Source organism: Podarcis vaucheri (assembly GCF_965113315.1).
Source record: "Podarcis vaucheri genome assembly, chromosome: 3".
NCBI lineage: Eukaryota > Metazoa > Chordata > Lepidosauria > Squamata > Lacertidae > Podarcis > Podarcis vaucheri.
The window spans coordinates 110,711,105-110,734,760 of record NC_138761.1 but is presented as its reverse complement, the minus strand read 5'-3'; the positions used below and the strand labels follow the sequence as shown (position 1 = coordinate 110,734,760).

The window sequence follows — 23,656 nt, the reverse complement described above, 5'->3', positions numbered from 1 at the left end:
TCGGATCTTGCACGCCCTCCTGGCGCGCGATCAAAAGGCGCGCACAGGTTGCGCTTTGCTCAACGCGGAGCAGGGCGTGTGCCTTTGGAGCGTTCCCGCCTTCTTCTCCACCCCCTTTCCTTCTCCTCTTTCTTCTCCTTCTCCTCCTTTTCTGAATCGTTGGTACGATCTTCGCGACTCCAACTGAGTCACGCAACTCAGGTGCCCGGGAGGACCCAGCATGGGATTTGCGTCTTGCTCCCTGATTTCGGGAACAGCAACTGCTCCGCTCCGCTCCGGCCCCGCGCTATCCGAGGTAACAAGCACCACCACCACCACCGCTCGCCTCTCGGTCGCTGCGACTTCGCTGAAGCGATAGCTATCTCCTCGAAAAGCCAGCCAGACCAGTTGGATGCCTTCTTGCGCTGCAGGTCCCTCTCGCCGGAAACTTTCGCCTGCTGCTCATCCCCGCTCCGGCTTGCTCGACTTCGAAAGCGCCCCGGACCCTCCGCGCGGCTCGGCGGCCGGCTCTCCTGCCAAGCAAATGGCTAACCCCAACGCGCTCTCCAATGGACACCTGCACTGCCGCCAGAACGGGCACAGCTTATCCAAACGGGACGTTCGCAAGAAAAACGGGGTGGTTAAAGAGACCAAGGTGAGCTTTGCATTTCCGGTCCCACCTCTGGGACCCTTGGCTAACCAAACTAAGCCATATACTTTTAAGCGTTCTACTTGTGTGTAGTGGGGCGATTTAGCTGTCTCCCCCCCCCCTAAAAATAATACACTGTACGTGGGAATGGGGTCAACTCATCTTTTCTAACGCCCCAGCATCTTCAGGGCAGAAAGGCTTGATTTGCATCTGTTTTAGGCCCATCTCCCCTTCCCTGCCCTCCTCTTTCTGATTAGTTTTTGGCATGGCATATAGCTGTTATACACGTTTTAAATATATGGTTATTCTCCTAGAAGCTCATATGGGGGTAGCGCATGAGACGCTTAATCTCAGAATTGTGGGTTCGGGCCCCCACATTGGGCGAAAGATTCCTGCAATGCAAATGACTCTGGAGGTCCCTTCCAACTCTACAAATCTACGCTTATTAGTAGCTTGAAACACTGCTTTTGATTAAAAAACAAAAAAACTGAAACATCTCTTCTCCTGTCCCCAGCATATGAATGCAGGATGGTCTTATTGTTTTAATTGTTGCATACAAAAACGAGGGGCAACTTGTATGTGATACGTATTTGTCCCAGTGTTCGTTTCACAGCTGGACTCCAGGTCAGGGTTCTTGTTAAACTATACTGTCCTCATTTGATGTCTCGTTGAGTTGCCTCCTTTGCTTTATCTTCCTCTGATTCAGCTCTCACACCTCCAAAGTTTTCTAACAGGTTGCCGGGTGTCAGCTTGCAAAACAGGTCTTTGCTGAAGTTTGAGAAGCAGGTGTGGGTGGGTTGGAGGGAGGGAGGGCTCTTCCCCATATAAGAAACAAAACAAAAAACAATGCTTGTGTGGTTGTGGTCAAGATGAAAGTGGGACATGGGGAAGTTCCCCATGTCTGACCGCTGGTCCACCTAGCAGAGGCGGATTTAAAGCAGTGTGACCGGTTCCGCCACACTGGGGGCCGAGCCTAGGGGGCGTCACAACTATGACGTAGCAAATTGAACAGAATGGAAGGCTGGGGGCATGTGTGCCGAATTTTGGCATCGCACAGGGCCGAAGTTGCCCCTGCATCAAGCTTAGTGTGGTCTACATGATTGGTCTTCAACCAGTGTGTTTGGAGTCACTAATGCGTTGCAGCGACATACTGCCATACAAATAAAGGGTGTGTGCACATTTGTGTGTGTGTGGTCTCCAAACGCATGTTTGGGTTAACAGTGGGCCCCAGATCTGAAAAGGCTGAAGACTACTGTTGCAATGATGGTTAGTACTTCTTCAGAGCTTCAGGCACACGTCTTTCCCACCTAGAATTGGATGGAAACTTCATTCCCTTTGCATCCAAAACACTTGCTCTTAACACTGAACTACAGCCATTTTTTCCCCTCAAGGCAGGAGGTGGGGAACCTTGTGATGCTGTTGGGCTACAACTCCCAGCATCTCCAGCCAGACTGCTCTATGGTCAAGGATGATGGGAGTTGCAGTTCAAAATCTGGAGGGCCTAAGGTGAAAACCGAGTTTCTTTCTAATAAGCCAAAGCTTCAAGAGGTAAGAAATAGATTGTATATGAGACTTCAAGTGCTGTGGTTTTGTTCTGTGAAGTAAAAAAAAGGTGTTAGTTCATGCGCTAGTGTTGCTTGTTGAATAGTATCTTGTTTCTTACTTGTGAAGAAGCAAAATACCATGGTGGTAGAACAGCTGTTGATTGGATTGCTTTCCAAACTTGGAGGCTTTCCAAACACAAACTTCCTATCTAGAGTCTCTTCCTACTGTGAACTGCATACACGGCTATGCTTATTAAGTAGACGCACCCAGTGCCTTGTCCAAGGAGTGTCTATGGGTGTCTCCTGCTTGCTTGGCATAAAACCTTAGTGTGAAGATGGGAGGGAAGAATACTTGTGCAACTTATGTGGAGGGATGTTCTGGGTGACTTCCATTCAGCCTGAGAGGTTCAGGATTTTGATACTGGGCTGAGCCAACAGCAGAACAATGGGAGAGGACTCTATGGAAAGAAATCATTCAGCAAATCTATTGATCTGCCTTAAGGGAGATACAGGCAGCCAATCAAATTTAACATACACCCCTGACTATTTTCTTGGCTTAATGGAAGTTTGTTGGGGATGTATTGTGAGCATGTACTGGATATTTCCAGTATAATATAATCATCACTGCCTATACCTTTCTGCATTTCATTTCCTTCTGTCCTCATTGCTTGCTGCTTCTGCCCCAGTTGTGTATATTGCGGGTGAGTAATCTGTGGTCCTCCAGATATTGCCAAACTAGAACTCTCATGAACCCCAGCCCGTATGGCCAGTGACCAATGAGGATAGGAGTTGGTGTTGTTGGGTTCCCCATCTTTGGTGTGCGTGCGTGTTACCTGAAACTCAGGATAACACTTCATGTGTTTGACAACGTGGACTGTAGTTCATTCAAGCTTATGTCACAATATGTTAGTCTTTAAGTTTCCGTCTGTTGTAGCAAAAACAACTTTGGATATTCCCTGTAACCTTTTACTAGTAATGTGTTTTTTTTTGTTGTTTTTTTTTATAAAAAAATTTATTGGTTTTTCACAATTTATATAAACACAAACAGTACACAATACAAACAAACAAACACATAAACAAACATGTATAATTTCAAATCCTTTTTTCTTAAACCTTACTTCACCGACTTCCCCATACCTCCCCTTTCTGCATCCCAGTTTCCAAATTTGTTTCAGCAAATCCTCCCCCTTGAATTTATCTAATTTTCCCTTGTTCTTTTCTTTTACTAATCTTTTACAGCTGTAGTCCCCTTTTTTCTATAACCTCGAACATTTTAGCACTCATTAATTTTCCTTTTACTAGTAATGTGTGGCACAACTCTTCATCTACCTCCTGATAAGCCTAGAACACCTTCTGAACTCTTCTCTGCCCCTTTGCTATTCTGTGAGCCTTTAGGATAACAAATTTTTGACTCAGTTGTTTCTGGAGTCTGTGTACTCCCCATTTCCTGTTACGAAGCTTGGTTTCAGATGAGAGCAGGGTCACCTGCAGACCATACCTTTAAAGCACATGGCTTTCCCCCAAAGAATCATGGGAACTGTAGTTTGTTAAGGGTTCTGGGAATTGTAGCTTGAAGAGGGGTAAACAGTTGTTCCCAGGATTGTTTTTGAAAAGCCATGAGCTTTAGATGTACAGTATGCGGTGATTACAAATCGCAATGAAATTCTCCCTTCCCTTCAGAATTCTGTGTGTATGCTGCAAGACTGAGTGACTCTTTTTAGAGGGTCGCGTAAAGGAAAATGTGTTGTTAAAGCACAGGTGGTTTGATGAAGGTTGTAACGGTGCATTCCTTATAGCACTGAACTGACATTTTTATAGTATTGGGCTAGACTGAAAGTCTGTTCTCAACGGTTTTGCCCATTGTTTGCTCTGAGACACTGAACCAATACCATTTTAAGTGATGCAGCAGTCACATCAACTGGAATGCCAGCCTCAAACCAGTCAAGGATCTGCTGCTCTCTTTTGCCAAAAGAGGACATAGCTGTGTTGTAGGGTGCCTCTTTGATGTCGTTCCACCTTGCTTCAACGCTGTCTCTGGGGCAGTTCAATAGTGCTTGTTCGACGGAATCAGAGAAACGTTCACAAAGTTCAGATATGACTGATGGGTAGTGTTGATTCGAGGCCTCGCTTTGGGCTATGGGTCTTCTGTGGCTGGAGAAGGAGCTTGCTCATCACTGGGGAATGATCCATGTCACAGTCTGCATCATGGTAGTTCCATGTGACAGTGCCAATGACCTGGTGACAAGTCCAGCCCACGGTGTGACCTGGGATGTCTCCAGGACAGTCACTGTTTTGCCTTGATAGAGGAGAGCATGCTTGTGATGCAAAGGCTGTGAAAGCAGCACAGTTCAAACAGCCTTTTCTGTTCTCGTTCATGCTGTCAATACCAAAGTGGCCTACAGAGTTGTCTCATATGTGGTGATCACCCTCAACTCTGCCACTGAAATCTCCTAGCAGGAATAGGTGCGACCAGCCTGATCTAGCTCCTCGTGTAATAGGTCTTTGGACTGTATGTCAGAGCACATACTGGGAGCATAAATGCTCAAGATGTTAACTGGACTGGAAGTGATTGAGAGATGAACGGAAAGCAAGCATTCTGAACCCTCAGTTTGACAGTTCTGTTGCAGACAGAAGGAAGTTCCTTTCTGCTAATCGCACGCCATGAATATGTGGTACTTCAGGATGCCCTCCTTGCCAGAAAAAGGTATAGCTCTCCTCTCACAGGCTGCCATTCAAAGAAAGTCTGGTCTCCTGTAAAGTGTTGATGAAAGAGTTGAACATTTTCGGCTCACAGTCAATGATGGCCATCTGTATGTTGTTTCTTTTCTTTCTTTATTGCCTTGTGCAGTTTTTCAGGTAGATAGTGGCGGGTCAACATTAAGGCTGCCTGGCTTAAGCCAGGCAGTAGCTGACACTGAGACATGATGAGCTCTCCCACTGCCAAAAGCAACCGATAGCACTTGTACCTTATGCCAATCAGATTAGAGCTTATAATTTGTGGCGGCTGCCTCCCACATTGCTTTTGCTGTGCTAGCAGCACCAAAGTGACCTTTCTGGGGTGCAAGCCTGAGCAGTGTATATGGAGGTCCTGGGCTACTTAGACAACAAGACTCCTCTCTCAGCCTCACTGATGTGGTCCAGAGGGAAGTAGAGCAATACGTTTGGCACCAGCTTGGCTGCAGGAGTTGCCAGAAGGAGGCGCACATGGCACCATCCAACCACCTTAGGGACTCCACTCTGGATCTGCGTAGAGCTTACTCCTTAACCTTTTCTTCTCCCGAAGGCAGCAGATATTATTATTCAGAATTTACTCCCAAAGCCTTTCTCACAAATGTGCACAGTGGTACCTCGGGTTACAGACACTTCAGGTTACAGACTCCACTAACCCAGAAATAGTACCTCGGGTTAAGAACTTTGCTTCAGGATGAGAACAGAAATTGTGCGGCAGCGGCGTGGCAGCAGCGGAGGCCCCATTAGCTAAAGTGGTGCTTCAGGTTAAGAACAGTTTCAGGTTAAGAATGGACTTCCAGAATGAATTAAATTCTTAACCCGAGGTACCACTATATAGCCGCAAGGCAGCAGAGGTTTGGGATCAGAGTTTTCTTTCTCCAAGATGGGTTATCCTCCCAGGTGGACGAGCCCCATCTGCCACCCACTTCCCTCTACAGCACTGCAGAAACTACCTTCTTGACAATTGGACCTACAATTGGTCTGATCTGCTCAGTCCACTGGGGCCCGTCTACTCATGCAGGGGAAGTCCCTAACTAAATGATGGTTTGAGGCCTATCGTCTACCCTCACATGGTTTAGCCAGCCAGTTGAAGTTGTTTCCTGTGATGTGGCCACTGTCAAATGCTGGCTGCTTCTAGGATCCACAGGTGAGAGCTGAATGCAGGATGGGGACCAAAGGTGGGAAAATTACCCCAGAAGAAGCATGATGTGTGGTCCCCCCTCCCACCAGAGGTAGTAACCCTCCCCTAAAACCCCATACACCCCAGGAGAGGATTAGGGTTTGGGGAATGTGGGCCGTGAGGACTGTGTGTTTCTAAAAGGTTGCTCTGGACACAGGTGTTTCAAGAGGAAAGAGCCAAAGGACACCCCTCACCCCCCCCCCTGCTCCTTTGCCCACACTGCAGAATACGCACACATCACTTACTTATGTAGCTTTCAAATTGTCAGTGGTTTGGAGTGGACAGTTCCACTGTAAACCAGCCGGTGCTATAGAAACATAGGAAGCTGCCTAATGGTTAAATTGCTCCACCTAGTCCAGTATTGATTCTGGTCCAACTACTGCAGAGTCCGAAACAGAGCTCCAGCATCACCTGCTATCTGATGCTTTATAGAACAGCACAGGCATGTTCCAGGCCTGAATAGGCCCTTTTAATGTCTGGGTGGTACACTGCAACTTTTTGTTGCAGGTCGCACTTGTTTTTGTTGGATTAAGTCATTGGTTCTCAAGCTTTTTTCCCCTCTGAACCATACTTTCAGAATAAAAATAGGCTTGCGCCACACCAAAGTTTTTATTGATAGGAAAGACACTGGAAAACAAAATAAACAGTGCTTCGCAGTGCTTGATTCTTAATGTAGAACACAACTGAGCTTATCATATGATCATGGGACACCCAGGAAGTGCAGCTATGTAAGGACATGAATCATTCCCCAAATATAATATTGATTGTCCTTGAATCTTCCTGCCACACTTGCAATCCTCAAAGTGCCGCACCCTTTGAGAACCACTGGATTAAGTGCTGCTAGGACCTTGGTTTGAAAGAGACCTGGAGATCCCCTGCTGAAGAAGACATTCTTGCAGACAAGAGTTGCCATATTTTGATTTCATAAATATTGTTTGAGACCAGCAGGTTTCCCTCACTTGCCAGGCTTTGGGAAGGGAGTAAAGAGCTCTGACAGTGTCCCAGAGCTCTCACACCACCTTCCCAGACCCCAGTAAACAGCCTCATGGAGTGAGCAGTTTTGGGGGTTCCTGGCTTTGTGCGATGTTGCCTTTGTGCAAAAACCCCCAGAGCCGAACCCATGCACACATGGCAGGCCCACCGTACTCCTTTTCTCCTCCCATTATTTTTAGTTGCTGTTTTTTGCCTTTGGTGCACGTGCAACAATGGACATGTTCAGTTCAGATGGTGGCTTGTTTAAATACGACAGGTGTCTTTGTCTCCCTTTTTGCCTAATGCAATTACAGGTCAGGTGGAACCTGCCCCCACAAGAGATCATTTTGTCATGAGGGCTTGGCAAAGCAGAAGGAGGGACTAGCTATTTATGTAGGGCATCTACAGTTATACAACCAATTTTTATGACTCCGCAAACTACGGGGAAGAAGGTTTGAAGAAACCTTCGCAACCACTTAGTTTTCTTTTCGCAAGAGCTGTGTGCAAAAATAAAAGTGTAACGTGATCACTGCCCAGAGGGCTGATAGCCTTCGTAAGATATGAAGAGGCCCAGCAATTGCCTTATGTACAGTCAGTCATTCCAACTCTCTTAATCTGTTTGTGGCTCTTCTTGTTAAGGATCATCTTAATGTTGTAACATGGTGAGTTTAAAATGCATATGACAGTTTTTAATTGATTCTCTGAGCTTACCTGTGAGGAGCAGACTGTGTTTGGAAACTGAAATGGATTAACGGAATGAGCCAGAGCCTACTGTTTTTCTCCATGCATCCTGTTTTTCCATTTGTTTCTTTCTGATTGGCTACTTGGTGGTCTACCTTCTTTTTTTGTGCAGGTATACTCTGCCTCTCAGAGAAATTAGATTTCATGATCTAATTGTCATTGTCTCCTCCCTCGACGGCTTTACGCAGGGACACATGAATCCATTTGCCAAGTTCACCACCACCGTCACTTCTCTCTGGCAAATGCCACAGGTCACCAGCACTCATTCACTGAGCTACAGGCTGCTACTTTCTCCCTTGACCCAGTGTTAGAAACTCAGGTATATAAGCTAGGTGCCAAATGGCTCCTTAAACCAGGGTTACAGTCACCAAAATGGAATGCCTAGTGGCTCTTTTGGGGGCAGATGACTCGAAAGCCTTAGACAGTCGTACCTTAGTTCTTGAACGCCTTGGTACTCGTATGTTTTGGCTCCTGAACGCCAAAAACCCAGAAGTAAGTGTTCCGGTTTTTGAACCTTTTTCGGAAGCCAGACGTCCGGCACGGCTTCTGCTTCAGTGCAGGAAGCTCCTGCAGCCAAACGGAAGCTGTGCCTTGGTCTTCGAATGTTTTGGAAGCCAAACGGACTTCCGGAACAGATTACGTTCGAGAACCAAGGTATGACTGTATTTCAATACGAATTTTTGGTTTCTGAAATTCTTTTCGGTAAAATATAACAGATAGAATTCTATAGGATGTGGAATTAGTGTGTGAAAACAGTCAAGATCCAAGGATCCCCAGGCATACACTCCAGATGGTAGAGATGTGAGGCACCATCCTGGTGCTCAGTCATCTTAAGTTGGCCATAAGTGGCCAATAGCCAGGTGCAAAATGCACTGGCGAATTTTGAACACTGCTCCTGGCACCACCACTGGGGCTCAGCATGTGTCGCATGCTTTCTTGGGAACTCGTGGATAACAGTAGCGTTATTAAATCCACCTTGCTGTGCCCCTGAGCTCAAGCTTCCCTACGCTGGAGTGCCCTTTGAATGCAGAGGCAGAGAAAGCATCTGTTTCTCTGCACCCTCTCCGGCTTAGAAGTATTATGGGATGAGAGCTTTTTCTCTGATCCCACCATCCATTTTCCCAGCTATAGAGCCTGAGAGAGGAGCAGATCCACACCCCACAAAAAAACGCCTCCTGTTACATCTCAGAGATGTAGCATGAGGTCTATGGAGTAAAAGGTCATGGTAACAACCTTTTTGGGGGTTGTGAGGGACAGAGGCAAACCCAGGTGGCAGAGGCACATTGGCTTGTCACCGTGCCCGATGGCATTCTGAGTTTGGGTTGTGTGTCAGGCACAGAGGCAGGTTAGTAACAGTGCAGCATCAGCTGCCTCCTTCCATTTCTGTGGCGTAATGGTTAGAGTGATGGACTCTGACCTGACAGAGCAGGGTTTGAACCCCACTCAGCCATGGAGCTCACTGGGTAACCTTGGGCCAGTCATAGTCTCTTAGCCTAAGCTGTTGTGAGGATGAAACATGGAAAAGAAAAACCATATACACCACCTTGAGCTTCTTGGAAGAAAAGGCAGCATAGAAACCTAATTTTAAAAAACGGAGAGGGTTGTTATAATCTGTCTTGCTTTGCTCACTGTGAGCTGCAGAAGGTCTATATATTTGCCTTTCCCCTTTATATAGCAGGGCTTTGTCATGAAGTCCATTGAGAGTGTTTGCTTCTGTATATAAGTATTCAAATGGCTCAAGAGAAGAGACACTGCGCCATCAAAAATATTGGAAACAAGTAGATAAGTGAATAGTCAATCACTGCCTATTGAAGATGAGAAGGCGAAGCACTAGGATTTGGAGCGATATTTGTACAACAATAAGGGTTGTGGGAGAGGGGAGGAAGTCATAGCTGTCAACTTTTCCCTTTTCTTGCGAGGAATCCTATTCAGAATAAGGGAATTTCCCTTAAGAAAAGGGAAACGTTGACAGCTATGGAGGAAGTGAGACCCCTTCCATTGGCCTGCCTGGGACCAGCTTGAATATGGCTTCTCTCGTCCCATGGCTGTTCTACCGGGTCACCATAAGAATTTCTGTAACATTATTTAAATACAGTGGTACCTCGGGTTAAGAACTTAATTCGCTCTGGAAGTCCGTTCTTAACCTGAAACTGTTCTCAACCTGAGGTACCACTTTAGCTAATGGGGCCTCCTGCTGCTGCCACACAATTTCTGTTCTCATCCTGAAGCAAACTTCTTAACCTGAGGTACTATTTCTGGGTTAGAGGAGTCTGTAACCTAAAGCATCTGTAACCCGAGGTACTACTGCATTAGTAGCTAAATTGCCTCTATTTTCCCATGACTCAGGCATCTTTTCTTCTTTTTGCATCATGGCCTCTGCCTGTGTTTTGTTTTTATACTAGTTTATAAAGAGTACACCTTGTATTCTCCAAGCCATACTGTGTTAGTAGCTAAATTGCCTCTATTTTCCCATGACTCCAGCATCTTTTCGCATCATGGGTAAGCCTCTGCCTGTGATGTTTTTTTATATTAGTGTATAAAGAGTACACCTTGTATTCTTAAATTATTACTTATAATTTACTTATTACTTAATTAGTTTCTTGATCAATTAATTCTTGCTTAATTAGAGTTTAGGGACTGCTTGTATCAAAAGACTTGTATACTACAGTACCTAGCGTGCCAATTCAGCTTCGTCATTAAACTTGAATGAGTCGGTTAGGTTTTTATCTCTATCTCTTAAACACTTCCTGCTGCACTAGATGTACTATCAGGAATCTGTGTCCATGCTTTTACTGACACAAATGTGAGTTGCAACACCCTTTCGCCGCTGACTTTCCGTAAGTTGGTGTGGGTGTTGTGAGCTATGAAGGAACCAGGCAGTGTTGAACCCCAAGACATGGGACCTTTCACGAGAAGCAAAAGGGAGAATACCGTCTTAAAACAATGGGTTTTTCTAGGTGCTTACTGCCTTTCGCAGGTATGACAAAACTGGATGGCAGTAGGGCTTTATCCCAGAACATGGAGCACTGCAATGTCACATCTTCAAAGGATTACCTCCACTTAAAATATGTCTAGTGAAATGCACACAAGGCAGTTTTACACTTGTGACGTTTGAAAACTTCTTAATGTATCTGACTACATGTCTCTTTTATGGCCTACTTTGCTTCTTCATATTCAGTTTCCATGGTACACAGGATCACCAGTTGAATTAAGTGGAACAGGAATTATTTATGCTCGGTAACCATAAAACCTGTAGAGCAACTGGTAAGGGTGGCTTAACAAATGCTTGCATAATTTGTCAGCTGTATTTTTTATTAGATGGTATTGTCAGTTTGTCCCTTACCTTGTCATATTCCCCACCTTTGCCTAATGTTTTTTGTACTGAAATCCATTGAACTGAACAATACTAGGTAGTACTTCAATAAGCTTGTGACAACTCATATCACATTCTCAATATAGTCAAAATAAAAAAAAATCCTTCCAGTAGCACCTTAAAGACCAACTAAGTTCGTTCTTGGTATGAGCTTTCGTGTGCATGCACACTTCTTCAGATACACTGAAACAGAAGTTGCCAGATCCTTCTATATAGTGAGAAGGTGGGGACGGGTATTACTCAGAAGGGTGGTGGGAATGGGAGATTGGCAGGTAGCTGAGATGAGCCTGTTGACGACTCTTTACGACTGTAATAGGTCTTACAGGAAAAGGCAAGGGGTGAGAAGGTGAGAAATGGCTTAGTCATGTATAATGAGATAAGAATCCAATGTCTCTGTTCAGACCAGGTCTCTCCATGGTTTTAAGTTTGGTAATGAGTTGCAATTCAGCAGCTTCTCTTTCCAGTCTATTTCTGAAATTCCTTTGTAGTAAAACAGCTACTTTGAGATCTTGTATAGGTTTGTGCGGTTGTATTCTTTGTTTCTGAACATGGTACAGGGTACTCAATATTCATATAACAAACAGAATCATGTCGTGTATGTGTGTGTGTGTAGATAGATGATAGATAGATAGATAGATAGATAGATAGATAGATAGATAGGTTATTTGACTTCTACCCTTCAAATACTTTTAGTTTATGAGATATCTTTTTAAGAAGAGCAATTTGTCAAACCCTAGATTACCAGCAATTCAAATTATTAAGGCTAAAGGTCTTCCAGGATTTTGCAATACAGTCCCTGGCTGTTGTTAAACAATGAGAAATAAGTTCTTTACTTTTCATATCCTTTTATGTTTCCATAAAGATTCTTTTTTAAAAAAAAGATATTTATTAAAGTTTCAACATATTACAAAAATAAGCAAAAAAGAAAGAAGAAATAAAGAAAAAAATAAAAAATAAAAATACAAGATAAAAACAATTAAAAAACAGATTAGTCTTTCCATGTCTTATCTTTCATTTGCTTGTTTCCCCAACCTCCTCACACCTTTTTGTATTCCAGTTCAAATTAGTTAGTTCAGCAAATCCTTTCCCTCTTTGATTTTATCTTAATCTCTTATATTAAAATATAATAACTTTAAATTATCACCTGTTAACAATCCATTTTTACATATTCCTTTTAACATTGCTGCTAAAAACCACTTAACTTCAATCCAACATCATTCTAACATTCATCAATTTTGCAGTATTTCTGTAAATAGTCTTTAAATTTCTCCCAATCTTCTTCCACCGACTCTTCTCCCTGGTCTCGGATTCTGCCAGTCATTTCCGCCAGTTCCATATAGTCCATCACCTTCATCTGCCATTCTTCCAGAGTGGATAAATCTTGTGTCTTACAATACTTTGCAATAAGTATTCTTGCAGCTGTTGTAGCATACATAAAGAAAGTTCTATCCTTCTTTAGCACCAATTGGCCAACCATGCCCAGGAGAAAGGCCTCTGGTTTCTTCAGAAAGGTATATTTAAATACCCTTTTCATTTCATTATAAATCATCTCCCAGAAAGCCTTAATCCTTCGGCACGTCCACCAAAGGTGAAAGAATGTACCTTCAGTTTCTTTACATTTCCAACATTTATTATCGGGCAAATGATAGGTTTTTGCAAGCTTGACTGGTGTCATGTACCACCTGTAAATCATTTTCATAATATTCTCTCTTAAGGCATTACATGCCTTCATACCTGTGGTCCATAACTGTTCCCAGTCAGCCATCATTATGTTATGTCCAACATCTTGTGCCCATTTAATCATAGCAGATTTCACTGTTTCATCCTGTGTATTCCATTTCAACAGCAAGTTATACATCTTTGACAAAATCTTGGTTTTGGGTTCTAACAGTTCTGTTTCCAATTTTGATTTTTCCACCTGGAAGCCAATTTTCTTGTCCAAATTATATGCCTCCATTATCTGATAATAATGAAGCCAATCTCGCACTTTATTTTTTAGTTTTTCAAAACTCTGCAATTTCAATCTGTCTCTCTTGTTCCAAAATTTCCCAATATTTCGGCCATTTGGCCTCCATATTGAGCTTTTTCTGAGCCTTCGCTTCCATCGGTGACAACCACCTTGGGGTTTTATTTTCAAGTAGGTCCTTATATCTTATCTTGTCTTTAAATAGATTCCCATTTTTAGCTGTCATGTTAATCCCCAGGTATTTCACTTTCTTAACCAGTGCTAATCCTGTCTCATTCTGAAACCTCTCTCTCTCAATCGCTGTTAAATTTTTCTCTAAGACCTTTGTTTTTAGCTTATTCAGTTTAAATCCTGCAACCTGACCAAATTCTTGAATCAGTTCCAAAACTCTTTTGGTACTAGATTCTGGCTCCTGTAATGTCAATACTAAGTCATCTGCAAATGCTCTCAATTTGTACTGTTTAGCTCCGACTTGTATACCTTTGACCAATTGGTCCCTTCTAATCATATTCAGCAAAACCTCCAGGACCGATATAAAAAGCAATGGGGAGATTGGGCAACCTTGTCGTGTCCCTTTTTCTATCTTAAAAGATTCAAAGCTGCCAGGTAGAAAGATGGAATAATAGTTAGAATAGAATAGAATAGAATAGAATAGAATAGAATAGAATAGAATAGAATAGAATAGAATAGAATAGAATAGAATTTATTAATTTCGGTCACAGACCAGTTGCAGCTCACATTCAATATCAGGGAAGTCATAAAACATGATAGGGATACATTTGAATTTGCAATTGGATATAACAGGGGCAATACAGATATAGCAGCAGTTTAAAATATGTAAGTTAAATCTTAATCACTCAAATATAACCTAAAATTTTCATTTAAGGCCTTAGTCATTATGGTAGCACAGCTTGTTCCCTACGTTTTATGGCAGTCGCACAGAATTTGGCCACCTTTGGCGTGATCTCTGGAACCTTGTCCTCTACCCGGGATTTTAGACATTGAAGTTCGGACCCATTTGGAGATTTTTGTATAGCAGGGGTGATAAATGCCGAGCGTATATCCCTGTAGAAACGACAGCGTAACAGGGCATGAGAGACAGTTTCTACCTTCATCAAGCCACAGGGGCAGACTCGTTCCACGTATCCTTGAATCTGCTCTGCCCTGCAATAAGGCAGATGGCAGCACGTTGAATCTAGCGAGGGTAAACGACTGCCTGTATTTAGGTATTTGTAATTTTGACAGATATTTTGCTGAGGTGAACCCTCTCTCCCATTGTCTTTTATTGCTGGGTGTTTATTCATCTCACTCACGTGACATTGCAGTTCCACATCCCAAATTCGTTGGTGGATTATTGCTCTAGCTTTCTCATAACCTACAGCTATTGGGGCCTGTGGGGAAAACCCCAAGCCTCTTAGCTTTTCGTGCAGAAATAATAGTTTATTTAAGTTATCCAAGAGATCTCAGTGAACACATTCCAAAATACAGCCATCTTTGAGCAATCCTGCCCCATGTGTTTATACATGCCCACTACGTGGCAGCCCCTCCAACAAAGCCCTGCCTTGTCGACTTTGAGGATTTGTGATAATTTTGCTGTATTCATCAAAGAATAGTAGGTTACCTACCTAACAATAGTTGCAAGATCATACTTGTCCTTGAAACATGTGATGTGTTGTGCCGGTGCCATCTCAATGTTAGAAAATTTTATTTACCTATTTATTTGCTTGTTCTGTATTGTGAGTGCTTCTTAATTTGGTGGAATTGAATGCCTCATTTATTTTAAAATTTTAAAATAATTACCACCTATGTAAAGCAAAGTTCCCTGACACTTTTAGGCCCAGGGGAACCTTTTGAAATTCAAGTAACTCTAGTGAGCACTACAAAATACACATTTTATAGCAGAAAACCAACAACAACTGGTGATGCTCAGAAACACACACCCTCCCCCCCAAAAAAACCAGGTAACACACACACAAAAAAAACAAATAGACAAAAAAGTAGGTAACCCATCTCCCCAGCAAAAATAATAATATGAATTAATTAAATATAAAAAATGGGTGATGAGCCTTGGTGGGTTTGTGGGTGAAGGTGACATAATGGCCACAAGCACCAGCTTTGGGATTTCAAACTTATGACAACAATAACCTAAAAGCTAGTGCATAGTATTCTTGTCAAAGGCCTATACCGCCATTGTGACCAGACAGTATTTGAATGCGCTTCATTACCCACTAATAAAACATACAAGGATGAAAGGGTTTTGTGTATGTTCATCTTGCAACACGATGCGTTACAACATTACCAGCCGTACTAGTTAATTTGCAGATGGCATCTGTGGCGTTTGCTCATTTATTACAATGCATGTACATAGTTTATATGCTCTGGTAACCTCAATGTTGGAGACTGCTTTGATGCACTCTGTGGGGAAAGCGTTTGGAAACTCAGCACTGCGGAATGCAGTGGCAAGGCTATTAAACTGGTATCTGCTCAGGAGACTATATAACTTGGGTTATTTGGTTAGACAACCAGTACTTTCTACTAGCCTGGTGTCAGGTTTCACCATAATACTGCCTTGGACTTCTTTATGAGCACCCACTGCTTGCAGCATACTGCTTACTGACCAAGTTTCTATAATCCCACCTTGGCCATGGAGAAAAGGGGAGTTAGCCTTTGGCCATCAAGATGTATCAAAGGCTTCTTAGAGCCAGAAAGGAGATGAACCCTACTCCATCTTCATCTCTGTGATCATAGAGTTGGAAGATGCCACAAGGGAATGCAGGAATCTTTTACCCAATGTGGAACTCAAACCTATGACCCTGGGATTAAGAGTCTCTTGCTGTACCAACTGAGCTATCCAACTGAAGTCTGGATTGGTCTTGGCTCTGTGCTTATTAACAGCCATAACAGTGTCTGTCTCGGATCTCAAGCTTCAGAGATAGATGGAGGAGGCAAGGCATTTGCTGACTTGATCTGGCATGTGCTCCACACCCAAAATGCCCGCTGGACACAGAGACAAGACAATAAGGCAGTGCACCTCCCCCTTCCATTTCCAAGTGAAAAGGAAAATGTGTGTGGATTTGCCCCCAAGTCTCACAGGTGCTCCTAGATTTGAGTGTCCAGGGATATAGGGGCAGAAGAAACTGATGTCTCTACTTCTCCCTTCCAAGTTAAGGTGGAGGTGTGTGGATTTGCTCCACCTTTGCACCCAAGCATTCTCATGTTGGAGTGCCCTTGGCTGCAGAGGCAGAGAAAGCATCTGCTCTCCACCCTTCTACAGCTTTTGAAATGTTATGGGGTGGGAGCTTTTTTCTGACCCACTCCCCTTTCTAGCCCCAAGCCTAGGGCCTAAGAAAAGACCAGGAGAACTTCATCTCATCTCTTCTTGTGTTTCAGAGTTCAAGTACAAGATCAGGAACAAGCCTGGGGGCGGGAGGAGCCATCCTGGCCATGACAAATATTTGGTTGGCAAGTGTGGTTAGCAAAAATGTGTTGACCCTGTGATGAAGCAAAAAATGTGAAGTACAGAATAGATACCAATTTGCTTGTAGATACCAAGCAAATAACAAACATCTCTGCTCATTGAATTTATGGCTACTAGTCGATATTTATAAACTGCTTCCCAACATGTTTCCGAAGTGGTGCACTTCTGAAACTCCTACTGAATATAGTAGGGCTTGTTAGTGAAACTGGTGCTGGTTATGGGAGAGGAGGCAGGAAACAGCAGTGAAAACTCCTTGATTGCACATCCAGGGTTAAAGTTACATCACCTGTTAACAAGCAGCACTCAGTATATTATTAGGGACATATAGAAAGCACAAAACATAATGCAAGTGCCCTGACAGCTCCATCTCACAGCCCAACATCCAAGCAGCACACTCAATTGCATTGGTGCACAGCTCCATGTTATGGGGTGGTACCACTAAATGGCATAGAAATACATTTGCCCCAGTTGAGGTGATATGCCAAAATGTATATTGTATTGTTGGGTGTATTGCATTTTCTGACCCATTTTTGTATTTTCAGCATTATTTTGAAACTTGTCTTCGAGTTTTCAGAGTGCTGCCCTTCTCTTTTATTTTGAGCTTTACTTGCCTTTCAATTATCTGGGCACTGGATGTCAGAATGTCTGAAGGAACTTAATGTGTATACCGCCACTGCCCCCAACGTTGGGGTCTGGCAGCTTGAGGTTTTCTGTAGATGCTCAGAATTGGGCCCGAACCATTTCCTTACTTGCAACTTCCCTTTGAAACTCCTTTTTGAAATAGGAATGTCTTCCAGGAGAAAGGTTAAGTCGTTTTTGTTTTTGTTTCTTATAAAAAAAAATATATAGATTGATGCTGGTGCTGATTTTATTTATCTATTTTGTTAGTTTTGTTCAATTGAACTTTAAATGTTTTGTGGGTTGGGTTGTGGAAAAACAGAATAAAAAGATCTGTCTTGTGCTTCTGTAACCATCTATAGGTTAGCTTCCTCATTTGGTTTTATGTCTGTTTAACATCCTATTTGTGTCTTTAGTCAGCTGATTACACGTTATGTGACTACATCAGTCTCTCTCCCATGACTTTTTTCCAGAACCCATGAATGTGGTTTCTGTCAACAACAGTATTCCTGCATTGTGTTCATTTGTATGTCTTGAACCCTTTTAGGAGCCTCTGGTTTGCTTTGCTTTGCTTTGCTTTTTTTTTTTTTTTCTTAAACCCTAATCTGTGTAGTTCTAGCAAATAAATAGGGTGACATTGCCAACAAATACCGTAAATGTTCATCCTCATGTCATTCTAAAGTTTGTGTAGAATGGGCCAAGATGCATAATGCAGCCTGTTCATAAGACATGCTGTTTGATCACACTCTGCCGACCCATTCATAGGTGAGAGCAGGATACTGAGAAACGTGTGCTCTTTCAGTTAGCGTTGTAGGTTTTCCAGGAAAAAAATGTTGCATTTAATAATATTATTTTCAGTCACTGACATGTTTACATGATGGATTTCAAGCGTATTGAGTAATGCAAGTATGCCACATGGTTGATTAAACATCTCAATATCTAAAAGCAGCTGAACTACTAACATGGTTTAACGAATTGCCATTTGCTCCAATTGAGGGCTAAAGAGCAGTTTTCCCTGAGAAAAAAGCAGCGGGACTAAGAGGAAGTGTGGATAAGCCCTGTGTGGGAGCACATATAGTAGAAAACGTTCTGCTACACATCATCCTTTGGACCTTTCTAGGACAGTAAAACACTTTTCCATGACCATACAGAATATCCAGATAGCATGCAAACTTTTTTCTAGTCCCTTTTCTAGTTAATGCACACATACACTTATTTCAAGACTTTCTCTAGACCTGGATTATGTTAAACGTAGTCACAAAACAAATAAAAGAGACGAGTGTGTGTATAACTGAAATCACCACCCAAGTCTATTTAAAGTTTGTCAATATGCATGGGCTAAACTGTCTCTAGAGTGTTGGTCCATGAATGTATTGCCTCTGCGTTCATAACTTTAAAAAAATAATAATGTGTGCAAGTCTCTAATCATGTGTTTTTTATAGGTCTTTGAATTAAAACATGTCTCTGTTTCACATCAGGCCTGCATATATTATCATATAAAGATAGGCATATTGTATATATGTTAATAGCCCAGCAAATTTAAAAACGCCTTCCAAGTACAGTGGTACCTTGGGTTACAGACGCTTCAGGTTACAGACTCTGCTAACCCAGAAATAGTACCTTGAGTTAAGAACTTTGCTTCAGGATGAGAACAGAAATCGTGCAGTGGCAGTGGGAGGGCCCATTAGCTAAAGTGGTACCTCAGGTTAAGAACAGTTTCAGGTTAAGAACGGACCTCCAGAACAAATTAAGTTCTTAACCCGAGGTACCACTGTATGTACACCTGACCAACACTCCTGCATTTCTCTGTAGAAATGTGTGATCAGGGTGGATTTAACAATGAACAGTGCTGCATGGTGGGCCAAAGCTAGTAGAATCTTTTCTGAGCAAACTTCAAGCGTACATTTCATCTGAAGCAAGTGCAAAGTGTTCCGTCTTTCTGAAGGGTTAATGTATCCACTAGCAGCTACTATTTAATATTACTATTATTTATTAAATTTGCATACGGCCCATCATCTATAGTAGCGCTCAGGGCGGTTCGCAACAAGCCACTAGGCCTGTTACTATGGGAACAGGCGGGCCTTCCTATTTGCCCCTCAGGGTCTCCTCAGAGTTTAGCACAGGCTTTTGTAGGTTTCCCACCAAAAAAAGGGGGTGCTGTGAATTTGACGTCTCGCCTCCCAAGAGACAGTTCTTCTAACACCGCTCAGAAGACGAAGGGAGCCTTAAGCGTCCCTTTATATTGTGTATATAACTAAGTTATTTTTTAAAAAGACTGAAGGGGTGAGAAGACTCAAAAGAGCCTGTCCCCCCCTCTTGTCATCGCCTTTCCTTAAAACGAGCCATTTTTGGTGAGGATCCTTGGTTTCTAATGTTTGAATCCTGGAAGAGCTTGGAGGAAAGACTGTGAAGGAGGAAAGGCGAAGGTGAAGAAGAGACCCCGAAGACGCCGGTTCCTTCAAAAAACACATTTCTCGATGGGGTTGAGAGGACTGGAGAAATGGATGGGCCGTCTCCCCAGGGAGACATGGAGGGAGATCATGGCCTACGTGGAAGGAGGGCACTCGCCTTCACGGCAGGGAGGAGAACGCCAAGAGGCGCCCAGGCGGCACGGGGCAGAGCTGGTGATCAACGTTTTGAAAGAGAAGAGCGGGCCGAGCTCGCCGAGGAGAAGCGATGAAAAGGAGCAGCCCCGAGACGGGGGAGAGGGGCGACCCAACAGCCAGAGCGGAATAGCATTGTCTTTGGAGGGGTCCACGGAGGTAACCCGTGGTCCCATAGGGTTTTAACGGGGGCCTTCTCAACGTGCCACGTTAATGGCTTCCGTGGTGCCCGGAATAATGTTCCCATCGCACGCCGTCCTGTTTGCAGGCTTTCCTTCATCATCCTGTGAGGACAGGATGCTGAGCTTGGGCCGGATCCGGCCAGGTTCTCTTCACGTTCTTAATGCGCCATTTGGGGGCACCAAATCTGGAGAGTAGTAGGGGGAGAGTGCCTTTCAGCGCCTTGACAGCTAAATTATACGGTGCTGCAGGGCACTGTCTCCCTCCACCACCACCCCAGTGCTATCTAAAATCTATATGAAACCTCTGGGAGTGATCATTGGGATCATTGCCATGGGTATGCTATGCCTCCTTAGCATCTTAATTGAGAAAGGTTGCACGGCCCCTGGGGCATTGCTTGGACGCAGTGGTGATATGGATTAAGAAGAACATGGTGAGCTTAAATCCTGGCAGAACAGAGGCACTGTGGGTGAGCAGTTCCCACATCCAATAAATTGGTCAATTGCTTGCTCTGGGCGGGGCTGCACTGCTCCTTGAAGGAGCAGGTTTGCAATCTGGCAGGTGCTCTGTCATTGGAGGTGCAGGTAGTTTCTGTAGCTAGGAGTGCCTTTTACCACCTGCAGTTGGTATGGCAAATACAACCATTCCTGGACCAGCAAAGTCTCGCCGCAGCAGTTTATGCATTTGTTATTTCAAGGACGGAATAGTGGAATGTGCTTTATGTGGCACCTGATCCGGATGCTGCTGTTCAGTCAGAGTGCTGCAGTGTGATTGCTGACAAAAGTGAGGCCTTGTAAGCATATAACACCTGCGCTCAGAGATATGCACTGGTTGCCAATTTGCTGCTGGTCCAGGTTCAAGTGTGTTAGTATTTTTAAAGCCCTTAACAACTTGGGGCCAGTTTATTTGTCAGATTGCCCACTTTGACAGCTTTGATCTGTAGAACTGGCCCCGTTAAAGGTCCCACATAATACCTGTTGCACATTTGTAAGAAATTGATATTTAGTTGTGGCAGCACCTACTCTCTGGAACTCCCTTCCTATTGACACCAGGCAGGTGCCTTCTAGAAATGCTTTTATTTAGACAAGCCTACCCAGACATGTAGGGACGCAGGCGGCGCTGTGGGTTAAACCACAGAGCCTAGGACTTGCTGATCAGAAGGTTGGCGGTTCGAATCCCCGCGATGGGGTGAGCTCCCGTTGCTCGGTCCCTACTCCTGCCAATCTAGCAGTTCGAAAGCACATCAGAGTGCAAGTAGATAAATAGATACCGCTCCAGAGGGAAGGTAAACGGCGTTTCCGTGCGCTGCTCTGGTTCGCCGGAAGCGGTTTAGTCATGCTGGCCACATGACCCGGAAGCTGTAATCTAGCTCCCTCGGCCAATAAAGTGAGATGAGTGCCACAACCCCACGACTGGACCTAATGGTCACGACTGGACCCAATGGTCAGGGGTCTCTTTACCTTTACTTTACCCAGACATGTAGCATGTTGATGTATGCTTTAATCTAGGCATCCCCAACCTGCTTCCCTCCAGATGTTTTGGCCTACAACTCCCATGATCCCTAGCTAACAGGACCAGTGGTCAGGGATGATGGGAATAGTAGTCCAAAACATCTGGATGGCCGAAGGTCGGAGATGCCTGCTTTAATCTGTTTATAATTTACTGCTGGTTCTAATTTCCCCCCAATGTTTTAAAGAGTTGGTTTCTACTGATACTTTTGTTGTTTTATTCTCTTTGTCAACTGCTTTGAGGTTTCGGAGCTTTACCTTACAACCAAGCAGTGTACAAATTTTATGAAATAAATAAAATAGCACATGTTCCTGGGCATCAGGGAATAAAATGCAACATTTAAATACAAGACAGAAATTAAAAGCATCAACAAGAGCAATAAATTTTTTGGGGCAGATAGAAATACAATTGGTAGCCCAATAAAATAAAACCAAAAGTGAATCTTATAGAACAATTTTATTTTAATGTTGGCTTTTTTGTAAAAAAAAAGATACTGCCTGGCACTGAAAAGATAACAAAAAGGGCATTAGGCAAGCCTCTTGGGAGACGCTCTTTTCATGGCTAGTATTGCCAGCACCGAGAGGACCCCCCCCACCCCAGTACTTTTTCATTTTTCGCTGTTACTCCCCTTGGCATGGCAACTGCATGTTGAGAAATGTGCCTGTTGCAGCAAACATTGGTAATACCTGTGTAACCTTAATAAACCCAGTTACAATAAGGAAGTGCCTCAGGGCAGTTCAATGATTTTTTGTGTGTTTTATATAATGGAAGAATCTTCAAAGCACAGTACTAGGATGAGGGATACTTGGCCTCCAAGGGAAGGAAAAAATGCATAATAAGGAATTTGAATATGAAGATAGCAGAGAGGACGATGTAGAGTACAATAGGCAAAAAGTAAGACAAATGGAAGGTCCCCTTAAAAAAAAGGAGACATACACCCAGTGAGATCATGTCATAATCAATGCCCACTTAATTACAGTGGTGCCTCACAAGACAAAAAGAATCCGCTCTGTGATTCTCTTCGTCTAGCGGTTTGCCCATTGACGGATTAGCGCTATTAGCGGATTTTAGCGGCTTTTAGAGGCTTATCTGCTGATCGGATCAGCTGATTAGCGGCTTAGAAAAAGGGGGGAAGGGGAAAAAACCAGCAGGAACTCGCAAGACATTGTCGTCTTGCGAAGCAAGCCCATAGGAGATTCGTTTTGCGAAGCACCTCCAAAAAGGAAAACCCTTTCGTCTAGCGGGTTTTCCGTCTTGCGAGGCATTCGTCTTGCGGGGCACCACTGTATTATTATTTATTTATTTCTAACCCATCCATCTGGCTGGGTTTCCCCAGGGACTCTGGGCAGCTCCCAGCAGAATATTAAAAACACGATAAAACATCAAACATTCAAAACTTCCCTAAACAGTACATTTCTATGACTAGGGGATATTGTATTTATATATTTTGAAATTGAAACTAAACCACTCTTCACTTGTAATCTTTCTGATTAGGATCAAAACATGATATTTATTTATAGATGGTGAGGGTTCGATCTTTCATGACCTAAACCAGACAATTGCAAAGTACATGTTGGCACTTCCAGTTGAAGGCAAAGTAAGGTGACTCCCTCTGTGTGGGGCTGGGGCAACACCTGAACCTTTCTGGGGCCCTGTTCTGGCCTGCTGCTTCAGATTCAGTGAAGGGCACTATCCTGTCACCAGTGTTCAGCCCAGCACATTTTTGTGCACCGTGCTTTGAGCAGTGAAAACAGGATGGACCAGGGGGGTTATTAGCCTGATTCAGTACGTTTCTCCTTAGACTCTATTTAGATACCAGGTATTGTTAGATACCAGGTATTGTTTCCAAATACTAAATTGAACACAGAAACTCCTGGCATGCAGGGCTGGCCCAAGGCATTCTCACAGTGGCCAACTAGGTGCTAATGGGAAGCACCAACGCATGAGTTCAACAAGGATAACATACGCAAGACTTATATATGCAGCTATGTTCTTGTTTCTTCATGTTCTTTATTCTTCTTGTTCCTGGTGTCTCTTTTGGGCATCTAGTTCTCAACTTTCATGGTGCTAAATGAAAAAGACCCGCGGGTCCAAGTTGCAGGCTGTCAAACTTAGCTCTTGCTTAAGAATTGTC

At 43.5% G+C, this 23,656-nt stretch overlaps 1 protein-coding gene across 2 annotated transcripts in view; it reads left to right on the top strand.

The window, feature by feature from the left end:
* Positions 1–165: 165 nt before the first annotated feature.
* Positions 166–23,656, top strand: part of SPTLC3 (serine palmitoyltransferase long chain base subunit 3) — a 63,822-nt gene continuing 40,331 nt past the window's right edge. Inside the window, exon 1 of one of the 2 annotated variants that reach the window (XM_082215553.1) lies at positions 166–634. In XM_082215553.1, coding sequence (XP_082071679.1) covers positions 392–634 — 243 coding nt within the window. In that variant the 5' untranslated portion in view covers positions 166–391. Of the gene's footprint in view, positions 635–19,314; positions 19,993–23,656 lie in introns of those variants that run through there. The other variant, XM_082215552.1, reaches the window with a different exon arrangement.